Source organism: Diabrotica undecimpunctata, chromosome 1 (genome assembly GCF_040954645.1).
Source record: "Diabrotica undecimpunctata isolate CICGRU chromosome 1, icDiaUnde3, whole genome shotgun sequence".
NCBI lineage: Eukaryota > Metazoa > Arthropoda > Insecta > Coleoptera > Chrysomelidae > Diabrotica > Diabrotica undecimpunctata.
Genome location: NC_092803.1, coordinates 152,562,052 through 152,586,003, shown reverse-complemented (window position 1 = coordinate 152,586,003; position 23,952 = coordinate 152,562,052). Strand labels below are relative to the sequence as shown.

General features: G+C 32.1%; 1 protein-coding gene across 4 annotated transcripts in view; it reads right to left on the bottom strand.

The window, feature by feature from the left end:
• The window catches only part of LOC140432389 (uncharacterized), a 74,070-nt gene that overhangs the window by 5,034 nt on the left and 45,084 nt on the right, over positions 1 to 23,952 (bottom strand). For 2 of the 4 annotated variants that reach the window (XM_072520248.1, XM_072520250.1), the window contains exons 2-4: positions 17,108 to 17,442; positions 13,528 to 13,545; positions 4,645 to 4,847 (exon numbers count right to left, since the gene is read on the bottom strand). In XM_072520248.1, the coding sequence (XP_072376349.1) occupies positions 4,645 to 4,847; positions 13,528 to 13,545; positions 17,108 to 17,441 (555 nt within the window). In that variant the 5' untranslated portion in view covers position 17,442. The remainder of the gene's footprint in view (positions 1 to 4,644; positions 4,848 to 13,527; positions 13,546 to 17,107; positions 17,443 to 23,952) is intronic. The other 2 variants (XM_072520249.1, XM_072520251.1) reach the window with 1 other exon arrangement.

The following is a 23,952-nucleotide window of genomic DNA, read 5'->3' as shown; positions in this document are numbered from 1 at the left end:
AAAAGAAAGTACATATTCAATGTTTATTAAGGGTAAATTTTTATTATTTATTTTTCTTAGTTTTTTTAAGATTATTCAATTTTATAATGAAGTTATGTAAACATTTGCATCAACTTAATCCAATACTGGTTATTTGATTTGCTTTTTAGTTTCTATATATTTCTTTTCTTGGCTTTATATGAACTTTTATGTTAGTTTTATTCAAAATGTCGCCCAAGATTGCTTTGTTGATGATGCTATTATGGTAGTTAATTTTTTTATTGAGTTTTCTGTGTTTATATTTTAGATCATATTTTACCAATAGCATGTTCTTAACTAATAAATGTAAGGACTGTAATATAATAAGTAAAATAAGTTTTATATAAAAGTAAAACTATAAACGAACAACATGAGTTTGTTTTGTTTGAGATTCAATTAATATGCGAAACGAAATGAAAATATGAGAGTAGCACACAAAAACTCAAATAGTGGACGTTAAATGAGTTAGAGCATGAAAGGGAGTCTTAATACAATTTGGAGAAATGTAGGTAGTATTAATAGAGATAATGAAATATAATTACAATTAGAAAAACCGCAAAAAAAAAATTGAAACTAAAAAGATCTGATGATGGTTTAACGAAATTCAATTTGTACGGAATTCTACGGCATATATACCCGATAACAATATATGTACGTAACCCAGTTAGAGGTGAATGGACGAAATAGAAGGAGGCAACTGGTATGTTGTATGACAGAAAGAGATGGTTAGACGAGACATGGTTGGGAAAGGGATTGCTGTTGATATAACCCAAGATAGAAACTTACGAAAAATATAATTAGAAAGGGCGACCCCGTATATTATTAATATAGACCCAAGGCCGGATAAAATGTGGAGGCTGATTGGCAAGATTAGCAACTTACCAATCGTAAAAACGAATACTTCTCAAAGAAACACTGTGAAACCTTGGAAGGAGATTGATAATGTGAAGACAACTACGGCAAGAATAAAAAAATCCAAAACCCAGGTGTAGCCTTACTAATATACCAAAAATACAAAAATCAGATCAAAGAGTGTTAATACATATCAGAAAGGATTTTAACACCAAAGATAAGAATAAAAAGGGAAGACCTTAACATCAACGGAGTATACGAAGCAGAAAATAACAAGCCTAAAACAATAAGGGAAACATTTTATGACGAATAACAAGTGGTAGACCAAGTCAGAGAGAAGATGATATTACTTGGGTATTTTAATGTTTAAATAATCAACTAAGTAATACCAAATAGCAAATAGCAAAAACATAACGAGAATGTTAAAAACGAAGATGGAGAACTGATGATAAACTTCTGTACGAATAACGAACTTAGGATAAACAACACTTGGTTTGACCACAAACACCAACACAAATATACATTCAGTAATACCAGTGGATAAAGATCTATGATAGATTATGGCATAACCAACAGAGATATACATCCATAAAAAATAATCGACGTAAGATGCCTCAATTCAGCAGATGTAGGTAGCGACCATATAAAAAAAACCCCATGGTTTAGAGAGGGAGTGAAGACAAAATGCAAAAAAAAGGAGGCGATACAGAACATAGCAAATACACTAGGAATTCAATCACTATAAACCAATCAGAACTGAAATGAATACTTTAGTCAGAAAAATCAAAAGGGAACACTGGTAGAGCTTCTCAAAACAGATGGAACACGACTTTTACGGAACACAAAGAGAAATATGGAGAATGATTAGAGGACAAAGAAAAGAGATGAACGAACTAATAAAAACTAGACACATTCAGAAGGAAACATGGACAGACTACTTTCGATCTCTATTTGCTAAATGTGACAATAATGTACCACGAACGATGACAAACGAAGAAATATTGAAGAAACATTAAAGAGGGGGAGGTAAATGAAGCATTAAGGAAAAAAATAAAACATCACCAGGAGAGGACAGAATACCTAACGAACTCTTAAAGTACAGAGGACCAGATCTTACCAAACAAATATTAAAACTAATTCAAAAAATAATAGTACAAAACAGAATTCCTTAAGAATGGATATAACACAACACTAAAATTAACAACCAAAGTGATAACAAATAAACTGAATAAAATTATAGGACTAGCAGAAGAACAACAAGGTTTTAGGTTGGGAAGATCATGCACCGACGCTGTCTTTATAATGAGTCACGTGCAAAAAAAATCACTAGAATACAACAAATCTTTCGAGACAGCACAATAAAAGATACAAGGTGGAGAACATCAAGGACTGGGTAAGAAATTATAAGAGTAAAATGAAACGATCATATATGCCGAATGGCAACAAATAGAGTAGTAAAGATGACGAGAGATGGTTCCTAAATAGAAAGACGATTAGTGGGACGACCACAAATACGATGGCATGACATTCTACTGGAGGCACATTGAAAAACAGACAGAGACATGCCTACATAAGTATAGGAATGAAGGCAAAGAAGATAATAATTTATCCTTATGAAATAACTGATTTATTTCTTAAATTTCTATCTTATTCTCTCTCTCTTCAGTCCTGACCCCCCGGAGGAAGTGTAGTGGTCATTGCGAAGTCGTATATTGTCCGTCTCAAAAGACTCTATCTTATTATTACTACTTAAAACAGAACAGTCAGTTCGGTTCTCGAATTAATGCAACAGTGACTTTTTTCTTCGTCCTATATTGCATTCTCATTGAATGCTTCCTTGAAATATCAGTTGTAGGATTTTTTGTATCTTCCACTCCATTAAATGAATTTTATATTGCACTTTGTTGATTGATTCTATCGCTCAGTTATCTTATATTTCTCTTAGTTTCTCCTTATTGCTGATCTTTCAGCCAGGATATTTTATGGTTCTTGCTTTACTCAGGGATGCAGAAGAATATATATAATATTCATGTGAATAGTTGGTTCAACAAATTTTTGTAGCAGAATCTAGATTTATATAAATTTTGAAGAACGTGCTGCTCATAATTATAACATACTTTTAATTATTGATTACGAGGCTGAAATCCCAAAAAGATTTAGGATATTTAAGTATTACAGTAAAACGTTTTATCTATTAATTATATTTGAATAGCACATATAGTCCAGGATATGATGGTAAAAATAATAGAAAACATCTAAATTTTTTTAAATGCATAGATTTGCTTGAATTTTTGACAGTAGGTAAAAAATAGCTCAAAGATCAAAATCTACTTCACGGTAATATGTGCTGTTCTTCTGTAATCGCTAGAATTGTGAATTTTAAGACAAAAATGTTCTTTAGAGTTTTTTCGAAAAGACAATATTTTTGGAATTATTACTCCAATGTCAAATTACATGTCAAAAAAGCATGTTTTAAACGGTTTTCCGCGAATAACTCTAAAACTTAGATTTGATCAGGAAAACTGTTTGGATATAAAATGAAAATTATAAAACAAAGAGATTCCTTTTTTTATTATTACTGTAAATTTAATATTAACAATTTTATGTAATAACCGGAAAACGGAAGTTTTTCATGGAACATTTATACACACTTTTTTAAAGTTCTTAAAAATAACTTTAAAATGACTAGTGGTATAAGTGATTTGCATTAAAATTAAGGTAGACGGAACGAGGGAAGCACTTTTTAGTTTGCAAGTTCTAATACAGAGAACCAGGGATGTCAACTGCGATGTGTATGCATGTTTCATTGATTTCGAGAATGCATTTGATAAAGTCCCAGATGGGAAACTAATTGATGTCCTAAAAACAACAGGACTCAATAGTAAGGATATAAGACTGATCTTGACTGATGGGATTGCTGTAAATGGCCAACTTATAAACAATATTAGATATGCAGACGATACAGTGTTGCTGACAGATAGTGCGCAAGGGCTCCAAAGGATGACTGATAACGTTGTAGAAGCATGTAACAAATACGGCTTGAAACTTAATTTCAAGAAGACAAAAATAATGATCATTAGTAAGAACACCAACATAAACGCCAAATTTACAATAGGCGATACACCGTTAAAAAGAGTGGAAACAATATGCTATTTGGGCTGCAATATTAAGGATACTTGGGATCACAGCTACGAAATAAAAACTCATATTGAAAAAGCCAGAAGCTCTTTTTCAAGCCCTAAATTTAGGATTAGTTATTGCGAAACCGTAAAGCGAAAAACCGTTTAACAACATGCTTTTTTGGCGTGTAATTTGTGAAATTTTATTCACGAATAACTCCAAAAATATTGACTTTTCGAAAAAACTCTAATGAACATTTTTGTCTTAAAATCCACTATTTTAGCGACTACCATGGTTTTTTTATAAACTTTTTCTATCAACGAGTTGAGGTGATAACCACCACCAGAGGAAAAGCACATATTGGCATAGAATAGATTTTAATCTTTGAGCTATTTTCCATTTAGTGTCAAAATTTAAAGCAAATACAAAGAATTCTGAGCAGAAAACCGTTATATCCTGGACTAATAGGAAAATTTGGAAAGTCAAAACATTCAATAATTTGATTTTGCGTTCAAGACTTTTAACATAGACTATAGAATCACGAAATCAAAAATGTGCTCCCCATGAACATTTTTTAAAAACAACCGACATTCCTTCTTTTTCCTATGGGTCCTTTAGTTGCGAATGCAATATATTTATTTAAAAATCACTCACCTGCATTGGAGAATTTCCATTATCTACTTTGTCGATACCGTCTCCTCCGGTGTTTCCACCTCCCAATATTGCAGTGAGGATTTTCAGACCTACAGATAGCAAGTTGGCCCATGGGGATGTTGGGACGGGAGCAGTGTCTAGATCGTCAGATTTGTTGGGACCTTGGTTGCCACCGGGGTTGAAGATCATCTGCATCAACATACCTAATACAAAATTAGAGTGTTATATATACATATTTATTCGTATAAACTTCTAAACAAAATGAGCGATATAAAAATTTCAATGTCGAAAATTTATTGTCCCAATAATTAACATCAATATCCTCCCAATGTTCCCAAAAAATGGTTTTACAAATATGTTAAATTCTCCAAGATGTATGTAAAGCATATAAAGCGATAAGCTTGGAATATTTTAATAATATTCGAAAAAAATCAGTAATTTGCTTGCAAAAAGCGAAAAGAGACATCAGTACTCCAACTCATAAACTCTCCAGTTCTTGGATAAAAATTATGCACAAAAATAAAAGTAGAATAAACAGCAGGGCCGCGTGTGTTGCTTTATGTTTTCGCCCAATGGATTAAAAATGAACATGCAAAAAGGTTTTTATTTTGTAAATATATGGTTATGATGAAAGCATGCGGTGATTTTGAGAAAAGTTGCGCAAAGCTATGGAAGAAAATAAAATTCTAAAATAATTGCGTAAATAAACCACCGAAGTTTAAAAACAAAGACCAAAACAAACATGGATAGCATTCTGAAAATTGCTTAAGATTTCTTTACAGAAGTATATAACCGGAACAAACTTCCCAGACAAACTAGGGTCAGAAGACTTCAGGAAAGACAAAAACACCGGAGAAGCTATGTTCTAACTTCAAATATTAGCACAAACATGTTTAAACCGGCAAAAACCGTGTTTACTTGTTTTGTGGATTTCGAAAGAACTCCCAATTGAGCTCCTCATAAAATTCTAAAGGAAATATTGAATAACATATTATTAGTTAGGAATAATACAAAAATTATAGAAAATTTCGGATGAAACAAAAAATCAATATAAGAGTAAAAAGCTCGTTGTTCTTGACAGACGTGCAAACAGGAATAAAAATAAATAGAGTGAACTTATATAAGGTTCCGAGGAACAGGGAATAGCTTTAGCATCAAGAAAACAAAACTCATCACCGTATGCAGGATAGAAAACATACAAATATAATTAAAATCGACAGCTAGAAATAGTATATATAATTATTTTTGAATCAACGCAAGAATGAAACTGGCTTGGGCATCTTTTGGTAAAAATGCAGTTATATTCAAATCCAGGATGCCACTCCACCTGAAAGAAAAAAGCATTCGATCAGTGTATACAACCAATCATGACATACGGCTGCGAAACTTGGACACTAAAGAAAGAGATAATAGCGAAAGTCACTCAAAGGTCAATAGAGCGATGCATGCTAGGTATAACAGAGATCAGAAATGATTAAAATGGATCAGACAAAGACCAAGGTCACTGATGTAATGCATAGAATTAAATCTTTAACATTGCAGTGAGCGGGACACTTAGAACTACACTGTGGTATCTAAGGGGCGTCAAGAGACCAAGAAGCCGTCCAAATTTACGTTGGGACTATGACATAAGGAAACAAGCCGGTATAGTCGCCTCGTATTTCGGTGAGACTGTGTAAAAATATATTTATCTGTAATAAAAGCTGACAATAAAAAATAAAATAAAAGTACTCTACCAGGAGTAGTTATTAACTGCAAAATTGTCAATGACTAAGATGTATAATAATACAAAGTTTTAATATTCTCATCGATATTTACATTTAGATGAGCCTGGTAAAATATGTACAGTCGCTCAGATAAAGTTATCATCGATGCATTCTTTGCGTAAGATAACAATTTTTGCCTGAGCAACCGAAACCATAAAGTAGTTTATCCCAATAAATTTCGTTTCTACCGTCCAGTGGTTTACAATTGGGTAGGCAGGTATAATATTTTATATTATTTTAAACTTTATTTTTAAACGAAATATTGTTTATTTGGATGAAACCTGGTATGGTATTCATGACACCGTGAAAAAAGTTGGACGAATAATAACAAAAAGTGTTCTAATTCATTACCGCCCAATAAAGGACAGAATTATAATTTTACACTGCGGTGTAGAAAATAGATGCATCGACGATTTATTATTAATATCTGTAAAAAAAATAAAGACGTGAATCTAGAATATCATGAGGATAGGAGGGTTCAATTTGTGATATATATATATATATATATATATATATATATACATATATATATATATATACATATATATATATATATACATATATATCGCACAAGAAGTTCGAGCGTCAATTATAATGCTTTCAGCTATCAATATGATGGAAATGAAGTATAAAAAAAGTTCAACTCAGGAACCATAGATGTAAACGTTTAATGTTTTTTTTTTAAGAAAAAAACAGAAGTTAGTTTTTATAAAACTAACTTCTGCAGCTGAAGAGCCAGCGGAACCCTCTAATCAATTGGAATATCTTTACAAAGCCGTGTAGTAAAATGTAAGCGACATTTTCAATACCTCTCTGATGATACCATCCAAACATATGCTGAAACATGTTTATGAAGAATTGTGTTGTAAATTGTCTAAATCAGAAGCAATTGTAGAAACATGTTTATCAGAGTGTCCAAAGCAATCTGCTACAAGACTATAGGAGAAACATCTTACCTACATGACAGGACAGAGAATTATAATTTTACACTGCGGTGGAGAAAATAGATGGATCGATGATGTATTATTAATACCTACAAAAAAATATTAAAGGAACCTCTTCTTCCGAGATTACCTAAATATAGTGTGATTATCATGGACAACGTATCATATTATTCAAGATTAATGAGAAAATTCCAAATATTACTTGAAACAAATTACAAATTCAAGAATTTGTTTGAGAAAGATTTGTACTTTGAAGCATCATATAGTAAAAAGGAATTGTTGGAGGTTGTTGACAGTAGACAGTACCAGAAGGAATATGTTGTTGATAACTGTACTCGCAGTAATGGGCATACCGTGCTTGGTATGCCCAGTATTACAATTACTTCCTCCTTACTATTGTAAATTGAACCCAATAGAGTTAATATGGACACAACTTAAAGGTAATAGAAGAAGAAGAAACGTGGCTCCTAAATTTTTGTCTACTGCTCTCCAGTTAATTAGAAGAGAAGTCACAAAGATCACAGCAACCAACTGGAAAAGTGTAATCAAACATGTAATCGCAGTGGAAAATGACTATGTTAAATATTTACCAGCATTAACCAAATGAACTATAAATATAGAAGATACAACTGATACTAGTGATAACAGTGATTATAAGTAGATTATTAAGTTCTTATTTCCAACTAGGTGTTAGTTGAAACCTTTATTTTTATTGTAATTGTACAAATTCTCGTTTTGCTTATATATCTTTGAAAATAGAGTACAAATAGACTTCATGATAGAACAAAAACATACAACATAATTTAATTTAAAATAATCAAAGTACAGGTTAGGTTATTATAAAATACCTGCTAGATATATAAAAAAGATGTTCATAAAAGTTTTAGACCTATTACCCATTTTTAAATTATTGAGATACTAAGTCTTCTCTCACACGGTGTCAAACCAAAGTTGTTAATAGAATACGCTGTATATAATTTAAAAAATTAATTCTTTATTTTTTTTATTACAATAACTAAGTTATCAGGGATAAAATGTGATCATAAGTTTTAAAACTTATGAGCAGTTGTGTTATTAAAACGTTTGTATACTAAAATACTTGTACATAAAAAATTTATTTAATTGTATGTGATAATTACTTTTATTAACAATTTTTTATAGGTATTGTTATTTTACAATAAGTTCTATTTAGCCGAGTCGATTAGTGTTATCACTTCCTAGATATATCACAGAAGTTAACAACACCAATATGTTTTATTTAAACTTTATAGAAAATGAAACTTTTTCTTAAATAAAAATAAAAACTTTTATTTAATTAAAAATTAGATATCTACGCTACTGTTCAATAAAGTAGTGGTAACTCTAACAGTGTTGCCATTTTAGTAGTATTTTACTCCTCTGGTTCCTGTAAATTTTCTCACGAAATTACGTGTCGACTATACAACATGATACAGAAAAGCGAATATTAGACAATCGTGGGCACAAATGAAGAATGACTACGTAGGGGAGGTACCATAATCGATAGAATATGCTAAGAATGATGATGATTATGATATATAATTATTTGAGTGTATATGCGGGCAGTGTAGTAAATAGGAAAATATATCCTGTTGTAGAAATAAAAAGACACAATGATATAGGTAGAGGCCCATTTGTTAAAATTTAGCATATATTCTGTGATAGCAGGTTATCGCTTAGTATATGCGCAAAAATGATTAAAATTTGTACACGATTCTTAATATTATACGCCGTCAAAAAATAGACGTCCAATTCACTATGAATAAATTAGGAACATTCGAGCATTCGAGATAAGAATATTTCGCAGAATGTTAAAAATATCACGGATATGAGAATGAAGGAGTTATGAAGAAGTAAATATAAGTTATTACAATTAATATTGGAAGGAAAAATCCCTTAAACAGCAGATCTGAAAAAAAAACATATAACGCAGTTATAGGTCAATTCGGAGAGGACCACGTAAATGATAATGGTACCAGACTAATATCATTATGCGAACAGAATGAAATGAAAATTGCAAATGGATTTTTTCAACACAGAGACATACACAAATACACATGGACCCAAAATACAAGAGGGTTAAAATCAATCATAGACTACACAATTATATGACAAAAGACAAATATGATTGTACAAGATGTAAGAGTATTGAGAGGAGCTACCTGTGGAAGCATCATCACTTATTAAAAGCTAAGATCACATTTGGAGTAAATAAACCTAAAGAAGAAAAGAAGGAAATGAAAGGGAGAAAAAAATACAGAAGAGGTATAACCTAATCAGCTTAGAACAAGAAGCGTGAGAGAATTATACAGAAATAGATTAAATCAAAAGTTGGGAAATAAACATTAATAATAATGAAGAACATTACACTCACATAAAAAGGTGTCACCGAGAGACAGCAACAGAAGCCATTGGATACCAAATCCAGAATTAAAGAAAACTTCCATATTGGTTTGACGAAGAAATAGAACAAGCAATAAAGAAGAAAAGAGACCAATATCAAAAATTCTTAAATACCAAGAATATAACGGATAAAATAATCTACAAGGAGTCTTAAGCTAAAGTATGAAAAATGATATGTTGGAAGAAAAATGAGGCATGGCAACAAAAGTGTAACATGATAAATTCACATCTAGGAGGACGAAGAAGCACAGAAAGTTGGAGAGTCTTAAAATCTTTACGACAAGATAAGAAGAGAGACATAGTGTCAACAATGGATGACTGGGACCAATATTTTGAGAAACTCCTTTTGGGAAGATAGACCACAATTTAAAGACAGCAACAAAACACAAAATATAAATATTTTAATTTCGCCCATACGAATAACAACGAAAGAAGTGGAAGATGTATGCAGATCTCTAAAAAATAACAAAGCACTGGGTCCAGGTAACATCCTTGCAGAGTTAATTAAACACAGTACAACCAAACTATATACAAGTTTAGCCAAACTGTTCCAAAACTGCATTAATGGAATGACAACCCCAGAGGAGTGGAAGACATCATTCATATCCACTATACACAAAAAAGGCAGAAGCGATAAAGGCCTTAAGCAGGGCTGCTGTCTCTCCCCGACATTATTTAAAATTTATCTAGAACAAGCTTTAAAGCTGTGGAAGTGCAAATGTAGAAATATGGGAATGCCGATTAACAACAATAGCATATACACTTTGTCATTTGCAGACGATCAACTAGTGATAGCACAAGATTATGAAGGTATTGAGTATATGACTCGAAAATTAATCGAGGAATATAAAAAATGGGGACTTGAAATCAATATCCAATAAACTGAGTATATGTGTATCGGCGGGAAACAACAGGACCTCATATTGGAAGATGAAGAAGTTATCAAACATTGCAACTCATATAAATATTTAGGTATGATCATCATAAAAGAAGGCAACGTAGACGACACAATTGAGAAGAAAAACAACCAAGCAAGAAAAGCAATTTCCCTTCTCAATGGTATCCTTTGGGATCAATCAATCTCTGATAATAACAAGCACAAGATATATAACACAATCATTAAAAGTATAATTACCTACAGTAGTGAAGTATGGCAAATAAAGGAAAGATACAAGAGAATACTTGAGGCAACGGAAATGGATTTCTGGAGACGTTCAGCTGGAAAATCTAGACTAGAATGTGTAACGAACAACAGAATAAGAGAAATTATGAAAGTAAAACATACAATAGTAGACGATATGTGCCCAACAACTCACATGGTACGGTCATGTATAGAGACTGTCTGAAGAACGTCTTAATGTGGACCCCTCACGGTAGAAAAAGAGAGGAACATATATATCTAGCTATAGGAAAAATCCCGAAGCCGGTCCTGCAAGAAGAAGAAGTCTTCAGAAGAAGAAAGTCCTACACATATCAAGTTATTAAATGACAAAAGCTCTTAAAGAGAGCAAAAAATAAGAGAGAAGAAAATAGTCATTAAAGCAATCTAAGAGGTGGAGACATCGTCCCTGTGGCAGCTATAACCACGATAATGTAGAAAGAATGACAACTAATTAAAAAAAAAACAGGTAGGTACATCAGCTTCTTTTTTCATATTTATACATACAGAATAACCTGCAATTTTAATTGAAAGTACGTTGTATTTGACATGTCGTTTTCCACCTCGGAACGTTGTCCAAATACATAGTAAAAGTCTCACCTGCTCTTAACGTATGGTGCAGAAATATTTAATATATTGAAAAAGTGTACTAAAGAAACTAAGATTTATTCAAAACTAAGTGAAAAGATTATCGGCAAGAAGTAGACTGCTTTATCAAAATGACACTATGACGGTAAATCACCAAGAAGATTCTGGAATGGAAACCATGACAAGAGGTATATCGATAAAGAGTATAAATAGAAATTGGATGGACAAGAGTGAGTATCACAACTAACATGGTAAAAAGTACAACACAGCTATTGGTAACCTTTAGTGCTTCATTTAATAGTGGATCCGTATGCAATGTTTGACGATAATGTTGATGGTGGTTATAAAAACAGTGGTTATAATGTAATAATAATGGTAATATCAGGATGCAAATGTACCTGTACAAAAAAAGTAAAAGGTACTTTCTTAAAAACATGCTGTGGCTTTTAGCTAAGAAAGATTTTTTATTTCAGCTCTTCTTTTAATTTTGTTTGGCCTGTAAATACATATATGTAACAATGGTTAGTAAAAAACAGCAAGAAAGGTGATATAAAAACAATTTAGATGGATTGATGGATGGATGGAGAAGATCTAAAAGGACTACTACATCGAATATGATAATTTATTTTACGAGGTACTTCATCAGGCTTAGGAACTTCTTAAAAGTTGTAATTTGACGGAAGAAATATTCCTATAAAAAAATACTCCTAAATCATTCCTACTTTGAATGTAAACTAAAATGTCTTCGTGTTTCCGAAAGGTAATCGGAAGAGATAAGTATTTTGAGAGGAGTGAGACAGGGTTGTATAGTTTCGCCGTTATTGTTTATTAAACGCTGCCATTTTCTGAAAGTGCAATGACTTAGAAATATAAGTATTTGTCAATGGATTGAAGGGCAGCTATTATTGGATATTGTAGGAATTAACAGTGCTGAAAAAAAGTTGATGTTGAATATTAAAAACGGAAGTGAGTACCAAACTCAATTTATAAATATCTGCTTTATTTATCGAAGTAGAACAAAATCTTCGTGGTTAAAGAAATTATGTAAATGGTATGAAGTTAGCACCAGATCACTGTTTGGAGTAATACAGTAGTAGATAAACCATCATTAGATAAGAGATGATCATGCAATTAGTTGTCAACATTTTAGGAGGAAGTCCTGATCTTTACTTTTTTTATTTTCTCTTTGGTAAATCTCAATAATTACGTTATTTTTAAAACTTTATTGTTTCGTTAAGTTTAGAATTTTTAGGTTATGAAGTTTCTTTTCTATTTTAAGTGCCATCAAGCTTGTGGATTATTTAAGAAATGGTAGTTTTAAAATATAGGTATAAAGATATTTCGTCCTCTTCTCCAACTCAAGACCTTGTAGTTGTTATCTCCTTGTCAAATACAACTAAATTAGATAAATGTCTGTAGAATATCTTGGTGATAACTGTCTTCATCTGCGGCCATTGATTATTTCTCCTATTACAGTTTACTGTTCTATTCTCTTCTCTTCCTTAACCATTTTCTAACGATTCTTGTAGGTCTCTCGAAATTGCTTCCATCTTTCTCTATCTTGCGCCAATATAATCCACTGTTTATCGGCCACTGCTTTTATATTATTTACCCATCTCTATTGAGGTCTTTCTATGCTTCTTCTCGTCCCCCTTGGTCTCCATTTTAGGATTCTCCGTTTCCACCTTTTATCAGGTTTATTGAGGTCATCGATTATACCTCGTGTTACAGGTTTACTGTGGCAATATTTGGTAAATCTTTTTAAAACATTTGCATCTTTTATCTGTCAACTGTCATCAGATATTTCATGTTAAGGATTTATTTTCCACCATTTAACACGTAGCTCTATTTTTGTATGTATTAAACACAATACATCCTTCTTTGATGTCCTTGCTGGGATGACTTTTAACTATATACATTAGAATAGAAAGTAGAAAGGATAGGTGAATAAAAACAACTTACCGATGAATCTAAAGAATAAAGGAAGTAGACAGGGGCAACTTACCAATATAGTTCTCCGGTGCTAAAACAAAAAAAAGATAGCGTAACGAAAGGAAGAAATAATTGGTCTTGCAGGACCGTAACGATCTTAAATCTGAAGACCTAATAATTATAATAGAAATAGAAGCAAATTCACATTTCCTATCATAACATAAAGACAGACTTGAATGATTTAAAGTTGTATTATTATCATCATACTAAAGTGATAATTAAATAGGAAAACAATTTATAAGGAAAAACCTCATATTCAAAATAACACAACAAAAGCGACAAAAAACTATAAGGAAATCACATTAGAATACAACTTGTCTCCAACTTATAGAAAGTTAAGAAAAGTAAAGTATTAATAAACAAATATATTTTTGGTGTTGTATAAGCGTCACTTAAAACTATATGAGTTTAGTAAAATTGTATTTCTTAGAGATATATTTATTCTACTCTTATTCTCGTATTTATACGTATTGTGTATCATTTTACTTCTTCTTCATGTGTCTCATCCTTTAAAGACATTGGCGATCATCAAGGCCCATTTTACTCTGTCTGCAGCAGTTCTGAAGAGTTCTATTGTTGCTTTTCCACTCCACTGCTTTAAATTTTTCAACCAGGACGTGCATCGTCTCCCCAAGCCTCTTTTTCCTTCCACTTTCCTTTTTATAACCAATTTTACTACTTATAAGTAAATAATCATATTCATGTAAGCACTACAAATTAAGATATTCAAAAACATAGAGTAGAGATCTTTGTAAGATGTATGTAACTTAGCGACCTTAACCCTTTGAAGCTTGGTGGTCCCAATGTGTATCCACCTTTTTTTCTAGTGGTCGAGCTGTATTATCACAGCATACTTATGCTGGAACCACTCATGAAATTGTCTTAAGGTTAAGCGGGTCTCGATAAGAATTAAACCGTTAACCTGTTGATGTTTAGCTACTATTTAGTGTGTATGTAATGTACTTCGACGTTCTGATTTTTCTTCAGTTGCGTTCACTACTTTGTTAGAGAGCACATTGTTTTAATAAACGGGTAAGTTTTGCATGTTTAACATATATATTTACGTATTTTTTTAGTAAAATATAAAAGTTTCGCTAAGCTAATATTTGTTTATATTTTAAATGGTGATAAGCTGATATTTTTTTATATTTTGAATGGTGGTTCCGTATGAAACCACAAAGGCTAATGCACAATGTATTGCTACAGATAAACAATGGATAAAAAGATTTATTGCTAAATCTGAGTAGAAATACCAGCCGGAAAGTGAACCGAAAAGCACGAAACTAAAAATGAACGAATTAGGAATAAAATAGGGTCAAAATGTTACAAAAGTATCCATATTAATCCCTTTTAAGGCGAAATAAATAGAATTTAAAACAAACGTTGTGCAAAAAAATATGAAGAATAAAAAACCATCAACGGTAAATTAAATCAAATGCTTCCTAGGAATAAATATATTGATGGATTAGTAGAGCTAACTCAAATGTGCGTGACATACTCATACGGTAAAGATAGGAAACATTTAGTATAACGCCATAAATCGATGCCATTTAGTTTACCGACAAGGAGACCCCTTATCACCGTTGCTATTCAATTTAGTCTTAGAATATGCAATAAGTAGGCCATTGCTGATGATCTAGATGCAGTCGCTAATTCTACAGGAGACGTGAGAGAGGTGTTTTCACAACTTAAGGAGGAAACAGGTAGATGGGTCATTGAATAAATGAAGAGAAGACGAAATGCTAGTAACCAAAAATCCAAGATCAAGAGTTAGAAAGAACATCGAAGTAGAAAAAGAGTTTAAATATCTGGGGGCGGTAATCACAGATGAAAACCACATAGAAAAAGAGGTGTCAGCAAGGAGAGCTGCGGGGAATAGAGCATTATACTCCTTATCATCATTATTAAGATCTAAGGTGGTTAAAAGACAATCTAAATTAAGACTACATGTCAATTATTCGCCCAGTTGTTACATATGAAAGTGAAACATGGACTAGATCAGCAGGAAATAAATAAGATTTTCAGAATGATATTTGGCCCTCAAAGAGATGCACTGACAGGAGAGTGGAGAAGACGCCGCAATGCTAAATTGTTGACCCTGTATGGCACAGAAAACATCGTCAGACATATAAAAACTAACCGGATAAGATGGGCAGATCGTGTGGTAAGATTAGAGGAAGACAGAATGCTAAAGACAGTGTTTTTTGAGAGACCAGCCGGTAGAAGATGGAACGATGATGTTGAAGCCGATTTATCCAGGATTGGGGTACAATAAAGAGAAATGGAAGTGCGAGATCGTAGAAGATGGACGCTATATTGGATGGAAGCTATAGTGGATGCGGCGAAGACTCACCTCGAGTTGTAAAACCAGTCAAGAAGAAGAAGAAGAGAGATAACATTTATGTAAGAAAAAAGTAAAGAAAAATACAGACAAAAACAATAGAAGCCATTGATCTAACAAATGAAACTAAATATAGAGACTGATTAAGTTCACTAATGTTCGATCTAATATTAAACGAGATGAAAAACAAGTATGCACACGCAAAACGCATACAAGCAAAAATGATACCAAAACCGAAAAAAAGGAAGTAAGGATGGCGTGTTATACAGATGGCGTAATTGAATTTATTGTGTGTACTGAATACGCTCTAGAAAGAATACAATCAGTTTTCATAGTGAAGGAGTTCACTACGAAAATATCAAAAAGACTAACATTATAAAAGCAATTAATGAAGTTCAAACTCAAGATTATAAATCAAATAATAGAACAAGCACCAATATGGCAAAGAAGCATTGGGTGTAAATAACCACCTGTAAAATGCTGGTGTAATTATTTAGAAGATACCGAAGATTAAACAGGCACTTTGTTATGTTGAAGGAAAAATGGAATAGACACCTTATTAAGATGGCAGGAAACAGAACAGTTAGAATAACCTCAAACAAGTTACCAATCAGGAGAAGAGACGTCAGTCGATCTAATAAGAAATAAAATGATATTTCAACAAAATAAGAGTGAAAGTTGAAAAAAATCGGGCAATATGACTAATGATAAATGATTCATATGTACCAAGTTAATTTTGTGATATTTGCGAAATGGCACTGAGTATCGTTCTTAAGATATTGACTACAATATAAGCTTCAAGCATTAAATTACAAGTGGAAAATGTGGAAAGTTATTCTACAAAACAGGTCCACCATACACTAAAATAATATTGAAACTATTAGCAGAAGGAGGAATCAGATAGCTATTTGAAAGAATAAAATGAGCAGGTAACTATTATATTATAAAAAATCTGGATCTGTATACAAACAGTTTTAACATAGTTATAAACGAGGAAATCGAACACGTTAAACCAGAGCAGCATCAACCAATAGCTCTTTATGCTATTAACAGATATAAGATTGTGATGTTTCCATATTCGCGAAAGTAAAGATAACTTGCAACAACAGTTCTTTCGGTTCAAAAGACTAGAAGACATATTTATTTTCTACTATTAGGAAGACACTAGTATTTCCGGAGTGAAAACACTACATTTAACGATATCAAAGAAGCTTACTCATCGTAACTTGTTCCTTTGATAAAACCAACTTACCTAAGAGATTTGACCAAGAGAATCCTCCTCCACTGGCAAGTCCGTTATCACTGCTATCTCCAATGGAATTACTTTCGACATCATCCAGTCGATCCAAAGCCACCTTTTTAATTGCATTTGGTTTTTCTGCGAATTTTCTTTCCGCTCTCTGGAATTGTGGCAGGTCTCTGGGGCCTTTTACTGGATAGAAGTTACGTGCTTCTGACGGTGATTCGGCTGCGTCTGAAGATACTGGCCTGGAGTTAATTTGGACATTTGGATAAGAGAATGTGCCTACTAGAGAACTGGAAACCAAAAGAGCGGTAAACGCCCAACCTACTGCTTCTCTGTACATTCTGAAACAAAAAAATATTATTTAGTATTGTAAGAAAAAGAGTAATATAGTTTTCAATGTGTGAGCAATAGAACATTGTAATTAATTGGTGCAGGCTACATTACTGTTTTATCAAAATACAAAAACAAAAATATAAAAAGCAAACAATTTATATCTCATTCCTCTATTCCTTTTTGAACATTGGAAACGTCTGTTTTATTTTGTTTTGTTTTGATGTAGGTAATAGATAAGGCGTTTCGGATATTATCATATCTATGATACATCTCAGAATTATTTATACTGAGATTTTGTTGTGAATGCGATTATTAACACATTTGATCATTGGAAACTAACTTCTCTATGTGTATCAACATTGAATGTGTGTTTCCAGATTTTTTCATTTATATGGTATTAGTTCAATGGAAATAATAAAAATTTATACGGAATAATAGAATTTATCCTATCTAAATCTTATCTAAATCTTTGCAACGGTTACAACTCTGAGATATGTCAAATTATTTGTTATAATGATATTTGCCATTCACTGCTCATTTATTATCCTAACATGAAGTATTTTTGAGTAGCCATATAGCTGAACAAGAATTTAATGATAGTTTAGGAAGTACTGTTAAATAGTTTTAGAATAGAATACAGAGTTATAAGGAAAAAAGGAAAGTCATGACCATATGGGAAAAAGACAACTAGAAAATATAAACTAATACAAGAAAAATTAACTTCAAATATCTCGAAAGAGGAGAAGCAATATCAGAGATAAGAAAACCAGCAGGTGCAGATGACCCGAAGAGATGTTAGAAAAGTAGTTAGAAAAAGTAGTTTAAAAATTGCTGCTAGAAGTCGATAGTATAGTAAGATACTGGTAAGAGAATATATTAGTACCAATGCATAAGAAAAAGAAAAAATTAAGACTTTTAATATAGCTGTGGTCTCGCCTGTGAGTATACTACAATTTGTAGGAATTTTCTTCATCAGAATACTAAGCAGCAGCATGTCCATCTGGGGTTTTAGAGGCGCCGGTAAAGATTTGTAAGTCGTTGGGGTAATGGGATATGATTTCTGCAAAAAGATGTTTAATTATCAAGAAGTTTTTATTTGATTTGGAGTACTTTCTTAGTGTTAGGTCAATGGTCAGTAGGCGGGTTGTCCATGGAGAAGAGATTGCATTTGTATATAGCAATAGACTAAGTTGATCCATATTAAAATTTGTGACTTTTGAAGTTATACTTCTATACGCGCGTTCGATGTGGAAAATTTGTATGGGAGTAAATCGGCAAAATCATTACATATGTAAGATATACGTAAGAGAGAGGCAGAAGATATATTTTCTCTCTCTTTCTTTCTCGAGAATAAAAATGTTCCTTTTGTAAATATATTTAATATTTATTAATATTATTATTATTTTATAGTAATTCGGTAGATATATACATTTGGCGAAAGTCTTTTACAAATAAATATTCTTCCTGGAACTTCTATGATTCGTAATAACCTTTCCATTTTTAGAATACAATAAATAAATAAACACAAACACAAAATACAACCAAAAAACTGACATCTTAATAATGTTCTTGTCAAATAATGACATTGATTAGCCACCTTATTATTTTAGGTTATTGGTCGAATGAGTTGAAGCGCGACATTTAGAACCAGAAGTCGCGAGTTCGATCCCAATGAGGGAATATTTTTTTTTAATTATGTTCTGATTTTTGTCACTTTGGTTTTAAAAATCAAATAATGGAAAAATCATAATATCTTTTTTAATATGGTTTCGATAATTTTATACATTATTTAATTTTCCAATTATATATATTATTATATATTTAAATAAAGCTTTTTTGGCATATATATGATACTAAAATAGTGACGTTATCCATCTTAGAAGAAAGAGTTATTCTTTCACCGAGAGTTAATTTAATAAGATTTTCACAATTTAGTGGAGATTTTGAAACGGTGCCACAAAGAATAAAAAAAATCCAGGGATCTATTGGTTTATACAAGTGCTTTCAAATATTATATTAATTTCTCCATGGTCCCATTTAAAAGTATCTTACAAAATGGCGTCAAGACGCTATTAATAGAACTGAGGCTTAGTTCAGTTACCTAAAAATTTAGTAATTCAAGTTTTAATCAGAAAAGAGTTGTTTGGGTTATTTCGTTTTTTTTCCACGTTAGAATATATGTTGAATATGTTGTAACTATCTCCACAATTTATGAGAACAAACTATATACTAAAATTTTTGACCCTTTTAATATTTATTATTAAGGACTCAATAGTTATTGTCTGTCTGTTTTTCTGCCTTTATGTTCTGTAAATATAAAGGAAAAATCCTAAAAACTTGATACTTGATACATAGCTTGGTCCATGGTCGAACCCTATTGAATTTCTTCTTCTTATTCTTATTCTTTATAAGCAATTCTGCTTATTCATTGACGAACTAATACATCTATGGAAGGTTGTCAATCCGTCTTTTGCCCGGCCGTCCGATACTTCTGGTGACTTACCCTTTGCTATTTTGACGACACGGGTCTCCCCCATTCTGCTTATGGGGTTATTCCATTTTAATTTTTTCTATTTATTGTCTATTCGCTTATACACTGTACGGTACATTTTCTTCTAATGTCTTCTCTTTCGATCTCTCAGCGTATTTCCTGTAACTCTTCTCAGTTCTCTCACTCTCATCTCTGCCGTTTCCAGTAGCCTTTGTGTTGTCGCTGTATCGGGTCTTGTTTCTGAGGCATATGTCATTATTAGTCTTACACTGACTTTATAAATTCTTGACTTCACCTCAGTGTTAATGTGTCTGTTTCGCCATATAGTGTTATTAATTCATCCTGTCAGTCTATTTGCTTTTTGTACTTGATTTCTCACTTCTTTGTCCAAGACTCCATAGCTGCACAATGTAGCTGCACATTAGTAATAATGGTATTTTATTTCCATTACTTTTCATCAAAATATTGATTTAATCCTTCATTTACTATACTCCTATTACAGGTCAAATGTTGTTTATATACAGCAAACGATGCACCATATACCTATATACCTAATTCTGTTTCTCTTTCTGCTCTCTCTTACCTATAGCATTACATATGTAATGATTGTGCAGATTGACTCCCATATAAATTTGTAACGGCGAACGCGTGTTTAGAAGTATAACTTCTACCGGCAGTCCCACTGGACTGCCACACCCGTTTTTATTTTTATTCTTTTTACTAGAGGTATACAATTTGTTGTCTTTTTAAAAGAGAGGATGCCAGGGTGGAAAATTTGAGAGAAAAGAGGATGTTGTTTCTGAATTGAAATTTTGACAATGTAGTTTAGTGATAATTGTTGTCGCCTTATGGTTAGAGGTGACTCTTTAGCCAGAACTTATAGACTACTAGTGGGACTAGTTCTAAATGCACCAAGTGCCAATCTCAAAGCTGTAGATTGAATACTGTTAAGCTTTTTTAAGGTAGTTTTGCTTGCGGAGTTATAACAAATGCAACCGTAATCTAGTTTACTCCTAATGAGTGATTTATATAAGTTTATTAATATTTTAGTATCTGCGCCCCAAACTTTATTAGACAGAATTTTGAAGGAATATTGTAGTTTGTTGATATGCAAGTTCCAATTTAAGTTTCTAATAAAAGTTAAACCTAGAAAATTAACTTCTTCTGATTGTTTTAATGATAAATTATTTAAAATTAGGTCAGTTGACTACCGAGATCTTTTTTTATTAAAAATTATGTATTGTGTTTTTTTCTGTCAAGAAGTTAAACCCAGTTTTTAACATCCAATTTTCAAGCCGAGTTAAAAAAATTGGCTTGTAACAAAAAATATTGCAATCAGTTTTTGGTTGTTTGCAAAAGCTTCATTAATTGAGGTTTGTAAAGTACGTGTAAAGTACGACTAACATCGACCGAACTGTTCAGAGGTGCCGTAAACAAAGTCAAAATAGCCTTGTTAATAGCCAACGTCCGAAACGGATAGGGCAAAGGAAGAAGAGGAAGAAAGTACGTGGTTATTTGACGCCGATCTGCCTCTTCGAAAGCTACTTTCATAAGGGGAAAGGAGATTATTATTTTATGATTATATTATATATACTATTATATTAGATGAAGGTTTAAAATTTTTTCCAAGATTTTACACATACTACAGGTAAGCGAGATGGGGCGGTAAGAAATGGGCTTATCTTTATATTTATTTGGCTTGATGATGGGAATTATTACTGCCTGGGACCAAAGGTAATAAATTTTTTTTTTTAGAAAGCAAATATTAAGTAAATCTAGGAAAACTAGTTTAGCTGTAAATGATAAGTTTTTTATAAATATTGGTGGTGTGTCATCTGGTCCAGCCGAGGTGTTTTTTAAATCAGAAATAGCAAATTCTAATTCTTGAAGTGTTATGGCGATGTTTAAAGGATCATTGATATCGTAGGATTCTATAGTTTCCTTGGGCGTTAACATTTCTTGAGGTATATTATTATTGCTAGAATTTTGTTGATAAACATCAGCAAATGTTTCTGTAATAGCTTTGTTACAAGTAATTAGTGTTTGACCTAGAGTTAAGGTGTTTATTTGTCTAAAAGAGTTCGAACCTTTGAGTTTACGAATCTTAGATCAAATGACTGCTGAATGGGTCGATGGATTTATAGAAGAGACATAATTTTCCCATGTAATTCTTTTGCTTTTTTTATGAGATATCTCGTTCTTGTCCTAAGTTTTTTAAAATTGAGTAAATTTTCTTGCGTACTATGCTTTTTTAAGTTTATTAAACGCGCGTTTTGCGCTGGTCCACCAAGGCACTGGATGTCTATTACAAAATTTATATTCAGATCATACTATCATACTTATATTCCATAAATGTAAGAAATAAATTGTAATTGTACTTTAAATTATACTACGCCAATGACCTTTTGAGTTTGAGGCATAAATAAATTAAAAAAAAATAAACGTTTTTGTATGCACAGGAAATTTTGTCAAATATAATTTCTTTTTATTTTTTGTAGGTCTAGATAAAATATATGTTAAAATTAATATACTATACCTATATGGTATTTTGTAATTATTTCATATTGTTTTTTTTAAGTTCTAGGAATGCATCTCGAGAATCCAACATTACTATTTAAGGTATTTTAATGTTCTAATTCTCCATATGAGCGAGACAATAAATTTCGGACAAGGTAGCATTCTTAATTACAAATTGTATTTTGAAAATTCTTTTAGAGAGTGGATTTGGTGTGATTGTCTCAAAAGAGATATTTGATGAAACCAAAAATGTTTCATGTGGCTATATTTATCATTATACTTATCATTTTTTATATCATATTTTTTATTTTAGTTTGCGCAGTTTATTAAGAAATACTTACAAATCTGGAAGAGTAATATATTTGTTTTTGTTCCAAAAAAGATATTCTTCTCATATTTTCTCATTAAAACCACGACGCACGACGTGTAACACTTTTTGATTTGCATTTGGTTTACATATTTCACCGGACTATTTGTTTACTTTTTTCCGGTACATAAATCCTAACGGAACGTTGGAAGGAAATCGGAATTTCAACGACCTTCACCCAGCTACGTGCGTCTGTTCCACAACATCGCAATGTGCATCTAAAGAGGATCTAGGTCAACTTGGTGTCAGTTAAGTCAACTTGCTTAAGCTATAGGGAACCGTTAGCTGAATTATCGATATGCGGCTAATTTGCCTAATTTTTTGTTGGTTTTATTGATGTTTTGTTTATGTTCGGATAACATTAGAGAAAAATATTTAAATAAAAAAAGATTGAGGTATTTTACTTTCTGATCGTTTTTGTAACCTCAATAGTCAAGTCATAACTGTTGTTCTTATTTTTGTAAAATTTGTTGGTTAGATATAATTAGGATTTAAGATTAGGCGAGGTAACGAAGCGTTGAACCTACCAATTTTCCGCAGCAAGATAAATCGCTGTACCCCTTTTTGAATTCGATTCTGGAAAGTGTCGTGAAAGTTTGTGAACAAAATTCATGGTGGTAAACTGAAAATTACATTTTGCATAAGAAAAATGCATTTCCAAAGTGAATAGAAAATGAAACATTTGCAACTAAGAAAATATTGACAAGAATGAGTTTAATTTTGTTACTCGGAGTTTTCGAGGTCGCTAAATACGAATATGATAAAGACGATAGTCCTCGAGCTACCTGGTACCCATGGTGGATATCGTCTTAGTCAGAGTTCTTAACGGCAAATAAGTTGAACTTGTTGAAGAATTTGAGAAAAATCAAATAGACGTATTAGGTATAAGAGATCAAAAAGAAGGAAAAAGCACACAGCTTTTAGAGAATGGGCACTTCCTCATCACCAGTGAAGTGTCACAAAGCGAAAGGGCAAAATAAGGTGTAGGCTGTCTAATAAACAGTAATCATCATCATCATTGGCTTTTACAACTCTTCGTGAGTTTTTGCCGCGTTTACTATTGCCTTCCATTGATTCCGATCCTGTGCTATTATTTCCCATGGCCTTACTTCCATCTTCTCCAGGTCTTCCCTGACTGCGTCT